The sequence below is a fragment of the Wasmannia auropunctata genome, unplaced genomic scaffold (assembly GCF_000956235.1).
Source record: "Wasmannia auropunctata unplaced genomic scaffold, wasmannia.A_1.0 LD274914.1, whole genome shotgun sequence".
NCBI classification, from domain to species: domain Eukaryota; kingdom Metazoa; phylum Arthropoda; class Insecta; order Hymenoptera; family Formicidae; genus Wasmannia; species Wasmannia auropunctata.
This window is the reverse complement of record NW_012087976.1, coordinates 5613-16376: the sequence shown is the minus strand read 5'-3', so window position 1 is coordinate 16376 and position 10764 is coordinate 5613. Positions and strand designations below refer to the sequence as shown.

General features: G+C 30.0%; 1 protein-coding gene across 1 annotated transcript; it reads left to right on the top strand.

Annotated features, from left to right (window-relative positions):
- The first annotated feature begins 386 nt into the window (after positions 1-386).
- LOC105461922 lies at positions 387-10350 on the top strand. The gene is made up of 6 exons (XM_011708434.1): positions 387-553; positions 6058-6332; positions 7157-7443; positions 7628-7669; positions 9906-10007; positions 10160-10350. Exons 2-6 carry the CDS (start codon positions 6061-6063, stop codon positions 10348-10350), a joined length of 894 nt encoding a protein of 297 aa, XP_011706736.1. The 5' UTR covers positions 387-553; positions 6058-6060.
- Positions 10351-10764: the final 414 nt, after the last annotated feature.

Sequence of the window (10764 nt, the reverse complement as noted above, 5' to 3'; positions counted from 1 at the left end):
TATTGTGACTAAAAAAATTATTTTAATAAAATTTAGATTATTTAGTTACTCCGTATATTTAACGCTAAAATGTTTATAGTTAAATAATAAAAAACTCACTTATTATTTTATCCACATGATAAAAGTCTTTGAATAAAGCGTATTTTATTAAATCACATCTAATTATAGTCATTTAACTAGATGTATAATATATTAAATTTATTTTATCGGATATAGTTTATTGTTAGCTGGCATAGTATCGACTGCCAGTATACACACGGTGTTACGGTGGCGAATTTTTCCACGACTGGAATTAATCAACGTGCCGGTAAATCGAGACGTTGTATTGATCGCGATAAACGCATGCGCCTTCATTAATCCGATCGCATACTGGAGGGGTAATGTAACGTTACGTGCCAATGGATCCCGAGGTAGCTGCAAAACTCGCGATAGTGCAAGTCCATAGTAGTATGTCAAGAGCAGTGTTGCACGTGTTTATACGAACATTCAACGAAGGTGACAGTGATCGTCTTTGATCCGGAGTTTCATTTCTACACGGTATTTAATTCGAACAGTATGTCGAAACTCAATGTATTAGCTCGCAATATGCTTCAACAAATGGACATTGACTGGTTTTACTTTTTATCCAACTATATTGTTTCTTATAATAACTTTTCAAAATGATTTTTGGTATGAGTATGGAATTTACCATCGGGATATTTTTTATTTTGACCGATAAAACGTAATTTACAGGACGACAGAGTGTCATTTGTTTTGATAACTGTGTTTGCGTTACTTGCAAATTACTATTCTCGGCCTTTTTTTAGTGTTCTTTACTTAATATTATTTTACTTTTAATTTTTTTAAAGAAATATTTATAAAAGTTTAGGACTGTAATTAGCGAAACTCATTTGAATACCAAATTCAGTTATTTAATATTTCATTTTTAATAATTATTTTAGTAGTTTTTTTTTTCGAGCATGTGAATGTACTTTTGAATCTTTTAGCTTTTGCATATTCTTTTTATTTTATTGTATACGAATTATTAGTGTAATAATAAGACATTGTATGTTTTTTAACTACAATTTTTATTTATAAAAGTTTGAAACCGTAATTAGTACAATTCCTTAATTAAGCCAAGTTCGATTATTTACTATTTCATTTTTAATATTTTTTTTTTAAACATGTGAGTACATTTTTGAAATTTTCAATATCTGCACGGTTTTTTTATTGTACTTGTAGAATGATTAAAATTAATGTAATAATAAAATATCGCATGTCTTTTAACTACAAATTTTAGCTCAAATTTTTGCTACGCTTACGCAACTGTACGTGTTATGATTTGTAATATAGATTGTCAATTATTTTGAATATTTTTAATTAATGTTTTTATAGTAACTTGAATAACATTGACGATTCTTGTGATATATGTTTTGTGATATATTCGATATGGATGCGACATATGTATACACGCGATTTTCACATTGAATGTGCAAATTGCGTATATAAAAATTGTATTTTACTCTAAATTGTATTTTACTAACAGAATCGACAATGTGTGACACGTTGAAAGTCGATTTAATATTTGTGTTACAATTTTTAGTTTGTGTTTTATACTTTTTAATCCTTTCCGCTTTCGTTTGTTATAACATTATCACAATATTTGATGAGTGAAAATAATGATTAAATTGTTTCGCATTTATAATAATTTAACAATTAATAAATATTTAAGCATTAATATGATTTGATTACTAATCAATATGATTTGATTACTAATGTTTAAATTACCTAACAACATTTGTTAATTACTATTAATATATAATAACAATCTGTTGAGCATAAATAATATTCTTTTGAAAGGAATTGAATGGAATTATGTAAGTGTTCCTTTTTATAACAATTACAATTTTACACAGTTTTCACACTCGTAATGCAAACATTCAAATTAATATTCAGAATGAAAAACACGGTTTCTTAAGAACCGGAAAAGTTTAAAAGTTGCGCTAAAAAATTGTATTTAAAATATTTCAAAGCAATGGAAATTCTAGCATGAGTTTTGACAAATACCGTCGTACAGCTTCAACATGCAAATTTACTATCGTAATATGTACTAATAATAAGCCGTGTTATTTGTATTTCTCGCTTGACGCATTTGCGACATTAATTTTGCATGCGAAATGTATTGGATAATATTTTGCGTTAATAATGTATGTGTGCTTGCCAGACACACGTCTGTTCTGTTTGAGTGCAATTATGTTACGTTATTTTAACCCAATGCATTCATCGTTTCACTATGTTTCCGAGTGACAAATTGTATTTTCCAACACTAATTTCATCTACAATTCGTATTTTTGATTTGTCGCTGTGTTCACGAATGCGCCAAGGAAACATCTCTTTTTTCCTCTCTTCTCTTTCTCTTTCTTCTTCTCGTGCATTAGCATGTCCGCATGTCCCGCATAGCGCGGAACTGCATATAGATAACGCTGCATTGCAGTTGTGTTCCACTGTGAAATACAATCGTCGACACGCTGTCCGATATCGTTCCCGCATGATCCGTTAGTTTAATATAATGAATTTCTTATACGGTATTTTTTCAAACGGCCATTTGCTGTTTGTATGTCGGTCCTTGTATGTCCTGTTTGTATGTCGGTTGTATTGCTCCTTTTATTATACATACAAACTTTATGTTACTGATATAAAATTTTATATTTCTTAGTATAACGCGCGTTAATATGTATCTAATCTAACACTATCGAGAAATTATTCAATGTATTATCATCAGTAGTAAATAACTCCACTGGTGAACACAATAAGTTATTCGTTATTAAAATAGAATTGTACTACATTATGCCTATTGCATATGTCTTAATAAGTTACAAGAAGATTTGTAATTTAAATTAATAGATTTTTATAATTTTCTAGTTATACTGCTTTGAATAGTAATTTGGCTTTATTTTCTGCTACTTGTTTTAATATTTTATTATCGGATAGATTTTATTTAAGAATTGATGCTCGGAAGAAAATATTTAATTTACAATAAGATAAATTTCTAAACAGTTTGTATTATAAACTTAATATTTTAAATTACTTTATATTTACTTTATATTATAAGTTATTTTTTTATATTAAAGAATTTTTGGTTCAATGATTATATTTCGAGTATTGAGATATATCTTTGACACAGAATTCCCAATGGATATTACATGCTTTCGGCCTCGCATCGCCCACATTAATCAAAAATTCTCGCGGCGTCGAACTTGCCGTAGACATGTGGACGCAATCTAATGATCTATCTAATGATCTATTTTTAAACACTAAAAAGAATTATATTTACGGTTTTGTATAATAAAATCTGGCGGTTTTTTATTGCGTATTTTTTAATAAGTATTTCCATTATATTGAACTTTATTAATTGATGTAATAATAAAATATGTATAATATTATATACATATACTAAAATCAAACATCAACCAAGTAATAAATTTTGTAACAGAATATTTAGATAATAATGAATAAATGAAAGATAAATCTGTGTACACATATTCACATAGTTGAGAATCAATATTAATTAAATAATTAATAATGAACATACGTATTTTTTTAATTAAAACAAATTTTCTTGAAAATTGAATAGATTTTCATGGAATTAAATTTATCTAAAGTTTAACTTTAAAATTTATAACTACATAATATTTATTAGTTATTAAAAAAAAGAACAGATTTCGAAAAAAATTTCTATAAAATTTGAATTAATTGCAATTTTTCAATCCGGTATTATTCAATTTAATAATTAATGATTTAGTTATCTATATATATATAATACTAAAACCTTTTGTTTGTCAAAATTATTTAATTACATCAATTCAAGCAATTCTACAATTAAGATGTAAATTAAACTTTTATTATGTAAAAATCATATCTTTTTAGGCGCATTGTTACTTTAAATGATTAATTATTGCTGTATAATAATTATGTAGAAGTAAAATCCCTACAAACAGCCGGAATAAAGTAAATGGGTTCTACCAAAAATTCGTACGCAGTGGTTAAGAATGGACTGTATAAAGGATATCCGTGTTGATTTTATATCATTTGCGGTCACAACGTAAGCCAATTATAAAATTCTATTCAGTCTAACATATTCAGTCAATAACAGACGACGGCTTAGATATCCGATTTTCATGACCTTATTTTTGTTAGTTTAACACTCGCTTTATTATTCTTTTTTTTATCAACAGACATTGAAGGAAAAAATGTGTTTTATGCAGCATCGAATAGAAGTTATTGTCTGTTTATAAAGCGCGTATCTATATATTCGCGATACCTTTTTCCGGAAACTCTCGGAATAAATAAATCGTTTTAAAAACTCCTCGTCAGCAAAAGAAGTGGAGCACGATATAAATGGAATGCCCTTTCCTATGTGATATGTCGCACGTTCTTCTTTTTGGTGTAAAGTATAAATGCAAAAGGTCACATGCAATATAGTGTTGTATGTGATTGGATAAACGAGCGCAAAACACATTATTAGATTTATTGTGATTATGTTGCAAATCAATCGATAAACTTATCCTTATTGATGTATTATTTTCAAATACGCAATACTAGGTGATTTTCTACAGAAGAAATTACCGTAACAGAGTTTTACAGTAATAGAGTCAGCGTAAAAATAAAATAAATAAATAAAATATTTTTAAAATAATTAATGATAATTATATACAGCAAGTAACTAATGACGTTAAGCTTTTCATATGGCGATACAGAAGACTTCATATCATTAATCAGTTACTTGTGATAATAAATTGTACGCTATGCAAATTGTTATTTGTTTTTTTACATAAATAATTTGTTTTTGTTTTTTATAATTCTAAATATTTTCTAATTCTTTTATGGTTAAAAAATGATATGATTTTAAATAGCTTTGATAGCCTTGAAATTTTAATATCACAGTCGTAATAGTCGCTTTTTTTGCACTCCCTTTTTTGCTACAATTCCCAGAGTTATCGTTTTACGCATAGCGTCCACGTGTGCATAGATGAGTAGGTGGTCGCTAGTGGCCTATATACATCGGAAATGAAGCTTACGTCTCTTATCTGAGATTTACTTTCAGTCTTATTCGTTTCGCAGGAATTATATTGAGCCTACAACCGACGAGATAGGTCGCAAGTTTCGCAAATTACTTTGCTGAAACGTTGGAATGTGTAACCGGAATCCGGTGCAAACTACATCAGCAAATTAGAAACTCTTTCATGATCGGTATTCAAACGAGGTCTGTCGAATAAGATCTGATTATTAGAATTTTTTCTTATTTTCGTAACGCGAATAAAATTAATTCATTGCTATTAAATTTAATTGATAACTTAGTGATTCGGTAACATGATTCAATTTATATATATTTCGAAAGTCTTTAAATAGTAAAAATAAAAAGCTACTATTAGTGCGTATATTATTTTTAGTATTTTATTTTTAATATATTTTATTCTAAATTTATGAAATATTTTATGTCAAAATGTTATACTAGAATTTATTGATCTTACTTATTTATTATTTAAAAGCGCAGAAATTGCTTTATAAAAATAAATTATAAGAATTCGTACGAATATTATATAACTTTTATTCTTTAAAATAATTTTTAAATTACATTATATATTTTCCGTTTTTGCACTTTTATAAGAGCAAAAGTTTCTACATACAATATTTTTTAAGATATTGAAAAAGTAAAAATTAAGCCTTCAAAAGCTACATATTAATTTGGAGAGTTAATTCCATATTCTCTTAATCCACTTGCGTCATAAAACACTTGTTGCTTTAATTAAAATTGCAAACATATGGTAAATATTTGTATTTTCAAATACGCACATCAATTTTTGCCATTTGTTGAATGCAACACTTTAATTTTACTTTTTTTACATTTACGTCTCTTGAATATTATTATTTTCACATATTAATTGATTTATACGAAGTGATTATACAAATTTGTTATCTAGGTACGAGACGTGCTCAGTATTGGTAGCACTACTAAATTAATAATTCTTGAAAATACGGGCTTTCACGGATTAATTGTGATCCACGTGTTTGTTCCAGGATATGGTAGACGTCACAACAGCTTTGCCATCCAATGGAGGGGCGTCGTTAATTGGACGTACCAGAGGTGCTCTTAGGTCTGTGCGATCCGCTCTAGGAGGAAGCGGGGAGTATCTTCAAGGCCTAGGGAATAGAATAGGATCCGCTCTTAGCAGTAGCTTAGAGGAAAGCGAACTGACTACAACCCCTTCCACGCCGTCATCATCGCCGCAAGCACCACCGCAGCCTATCAAGCCAGAAGAGCAATTAGGAAGGCGGAAACTCAGGCTTCCGAGGTAAGCAAACGTTTTGTTATCTTGAATGCCTTATAACAATTAGGTCATGTAGGTACCACGTTGAAATCGTAGATGTTGAAACTGTAAACTTGACAATATTATTCAACAAGATAAAAGTCTAATATTTTCAATGTCTTTCTAAACTAACGTTTCGTGAACAATGCTGTTCATTCTATCGGGGAGAGGAACAATCTGATACTCTTCTTACCCTGATAAAATGAACATCATTGTTCACGAAACATTGGCATTAATGAATCAAGATGCAGAGTAAACCTGCAAACCTTTTAGCAATTCTAACGAGAATACCCGTGAAAGCCTTAAAAGCATAATGTAAACCAATAATCTCATTTGTGGTTAAAATAAATCTTTGTGTTATTAAAATATGCGTGAATAATTTTCATTTATACATCTCTTCTAATTTATTATCATAAATATACATATTTTCCGTAGATTTTACAGATAATATTTATATCCAGAAAAATTATATCCAAAATATACATAATATATAAATAAAAATTTTAAAGTCATATTAATTTTATTTTTATTACATTTTTTTTATTTTTTATTAAATAATTTTAATTTTATTAATTTTATTTTTTATATATATAATTTATTATATCAATATTTGGTAGCCGATACATGATATACAACCGTATAATTTTCTTGAAGTATAAATTGTAATTGTATGCGCAACTATTAGCAAGCTAATAACGTGTCCTATGCACTATAGCTGTATGAATTTCCACTTGCTAACAACGGATAATATTGTAATGTTTACTACTCATGAATATTCGCGCTGCGACACGCAATATTTCACTGCGTAGATTTGGCGCAGGATTATCCTACGAGGATTATGAGGCAATAGCGCGGCACAAATTGGAACGGCAGGGTAGCGCCAATCTGTCCAGAACGCGAAAGTATCCGCCTGGGATGACCTACGAGGAGATAGCGTCCTCTAGATCGGTTTCAAGCAAGAAACAGGAGAGCCGAACAGGAGAGCAGGACGACATCAGTCCCGACCGCGACAGCCAGGAAAGTATAGAGCCTATTCAGGAGCAGGACATCAAAGCGACCGGGCCCGATCCTTACGAGAAATTGAATTACAAAGCAGGTGATTAGCTTCCGCCTCCAATTATCCCGCGGCAGACGTCGAACGAGTCGAAGTCAATGACTCCTCTTCGTCTTCGACGACGATTGCCTCTATCTCTTTTCTCTCGCTCGCGGTTGTCGCGATCATGCAGTTATCGAGACTCGGATGGAAATAATATGCTGTGTTCTTCTCTCTTTTCACGAAGCGAGGGCGCCGACCCGCTATCAGACGGTTGTTTTCCGTTTAGGTAAATGTAACAGCCAGTCAGTGTGGACTGCCCCTGTGATCTCACCCGCGTGTCCCTTCAGTGTATTACACGTAGGGATGCTTTGGCTTAAAATATCGAGACTTTTACATGTTTACAATTATGTGCTCGTGTGAAGTATCCATTGCAATATATTACTTAATACTTTGATAAAAAATAATATACAGTATTGTTTTATATATGGTAAGGTTTTGATATATGGGGAAAAAGTAAACGATTAATGCAACTAATCAGTACGTTTTATAAGAATTCATAAACTATTTTTTTTTAATAAAATGTAAAACATTTTTTTTACATTTTATAAACGGTTATGACGTTTTTAATGAAATACTAACGACATCATATTCAGTTGCGTTCAATTAAATTTTTTTTCAAGTATTGATGTACATATGCGCGTAGTTAATGCAAAATTAATTATCAATGTTCGAATTACACATTATCTAAACAAAGTCTCGGTACTTAGAAGCTATATTGTATATCTTAACACATGCCCAAGTTTCTGACCCCTCTTCCTCAGCTAGATGTGATTAGCGAATACTAGTGCAAATCGATATGTTCGCGTAACCCGGTGTTCGAATATCCGTGGGTCGATTACGTCGAGGTTTGACCTGGAGGTACCTATATTGATTTTCGTAATTAAACGTTTCATGATGCTTCAAGATGTTTAAATAGATCAGAATCTAATTTGCTTTACTCTCTTTCGCACTATTTAAATTATACAAGACATAAATGGAAAATAAGATTTTAATTTTGCCAAATTTTGTAATTTTATCACATTTACTTTTAGAAAATATTATATATTTTAATTTGATATAATTTTAGTGTATATTATAATATATCCATGCTTTCTATGCAATTTTTTATTTCGGGTTTATCTATCTATATAATTTTTTTTATCATAAATAATGAACATTAAGAGAGTAAATAAATGCATCTTAAATTTATATATCTTAATAATAATAAGATACGATTAATAAGATAAGATTAATAATAATAAGATCAACAAAATAAGAGATAAAATTTGTACAAACAAATAAAATCATAATATTAAAAAGAGATTAGTACCTAAAGTATTTTATCTTTATTTCTTCAGAATTAGAACTGCACAAAGATGTAGTCAAAATTGTATATTCAAATTATAAAATTTATATTAAAAGTCACGTACTGTTTTATTTTATATATATTTTTTAATAAGTTAGAATGACTTTTACCGTAGAAAGAATATAATTAAATATTAGCGTTTTAGTTTTGTTATTTTATTAATTATTTTTTTTAGACGTGTTATATATAAATTCGGCACTTGTATATTCGAACACGTCATACTTGTAGTTTCTCGCCAGACATTGCATCCCTTTGGTAAAGATGTTGTTACCTGTGTATATGTGTGCATACTTTCACACGAACCGCCTATTGCACCCCGATTGCATTCATAGTTCGATTGAAGAACCGTTTTATACGTGGGTGGGAAAAATTCCGTTGCGTACGGTAACATTCGCGATAAATAGTTATACTTATCATCCACTGGATGCTTCAATTATTTCCGTAACATTGAGCGATACTTCACAAGGATGTGTCGACAGTTAAGTAATATCGCGGATGTAAATATGTAACTTTCGGTATCACACATATAACAACGAGTAGTCATTCGCGAATGTGCCTCGCTGTACTTTAGATTTACTTTGAAAAATTTCATAACGTTAACCAACCAACAAGTGATTGTGGTAAACGTCATTGGGATACGAACAATAGCTCTAGGCAAGTAACTCTAGCATAAAATACAATTTATTTGCATAAAATTCGTTACAATAGTGCATTAAAATTAACGAACTGTCTGATTATATTTATTTTAACATGTATAAAAAAGAGGATATTGATTGGTTTGATTCAAATATAATTTTAGTATATGTATATCATAGACACGCTTTTTAATTTTATTCCGGATTTATCTATTTATGGTTTTTTTGTGTTCTGTCGAATATTAATTTGGAACTAGCTGGAATATGCAAGAGTGACGGTCACTTTAGTTGCATAGTTTAGTCAATTTTTATCTCCTTGTCCTTGTGTTTATTTTTGTCCGACAAATCATTAGATTAGATTCGACTGCAAGTTTAGGTGTCGCCCGTGACGCACCATTGCTTGACACATTAATTACAATCGTGTTGAAGATTACGCTCAAATATATTGTATATTTGTGGCATAAGATATTTTTTTATTTTAGACATGCCTTGCAGCAGTGATTCTACAAGCGATCAAGATGGATACGGGCCTAGCACTAGTCTGGATTCCAATATGGATGGTCGCAGAATGTGGCAAAGATCAGGTATCGATATTATAATTTTTATATCTGTCTTACATATCTATTTAAAAAATAATTTAAACTATAAATCAAAAATTTTCTAAATAAGAATGTGTGTAAGAAATATAAGAATGTCACAAATGAAAGTACTGCAATATAAAATTATTATTGTTCAGGATCATCGGGCTCCGTTCAGTCCTGGGCTTCGAGCTTGTCGGCTGACAGTCAGTCGGAGGAAGCTGCTGCGGACTTTATGAAAACTTTCGTACCTTTATTGTTTGACGCGCCTAATACTATCGATCAAGAGCAAAAGGCTAATTTCGGGCAAATGGTTTTGGTACTTATCAAATGTCATGAAACATTTTAATTGTACCATTATAGTCGTTTTTTATAATAACATGTATAAGAATATTGACAAATTGCAAAATAGATATAATTTCTCAATTTAGCAATAATGTTACTTTTACTAAAATCAGTACAAATATATTTCGTTTTAACTCAATAATGTATAAGACTGTTAGATTAAAATAATTAGTAATTAGAAAAGGCGATCAGAGTCAAAACGCGGTAATTTGAGCGTGGTTAATTTAATTTCTCGAATATAAAATTCTTCAATACATTGGTAACACGTACATTTCAGCCCTCTTCAGGCCTTCCTCAGCGATACAAAACTCTTATAATAATTCTTACATTAAACGCAATTTAGTTATTCACCTTCGCATTGTTCTGTATATTATTCCGCAGTGACAGTAGGTGAAAGTTCCGTAATGTGTGAGCATCG

Excerpts from the sequence above, each read along its gene's own strand:
- LOC105461922 (XM_011708434.1), top strand. The coding sequence starts at position 6,061 with ATGGTAGACGTCACAACAGCTTTGCCATCCAATGGAGGGGCGTCGTTA. Across the intron at positions 6,333-7,156 it reads CGGAAACTCAGGCTTCCGAG|ATTTGGCGCAGGATTATCCT; the intron begins GTAAGCAAACGT and ends TTCACTGCGTAG. Across the intron at positions 7,670-9,905 it reads GACGGTTGTTTTCCGTTTAG|ACATGCCTTGCAGCAGTGAT; the intron begins GTAAATGTAACA and ends TTTTTATTTTAG.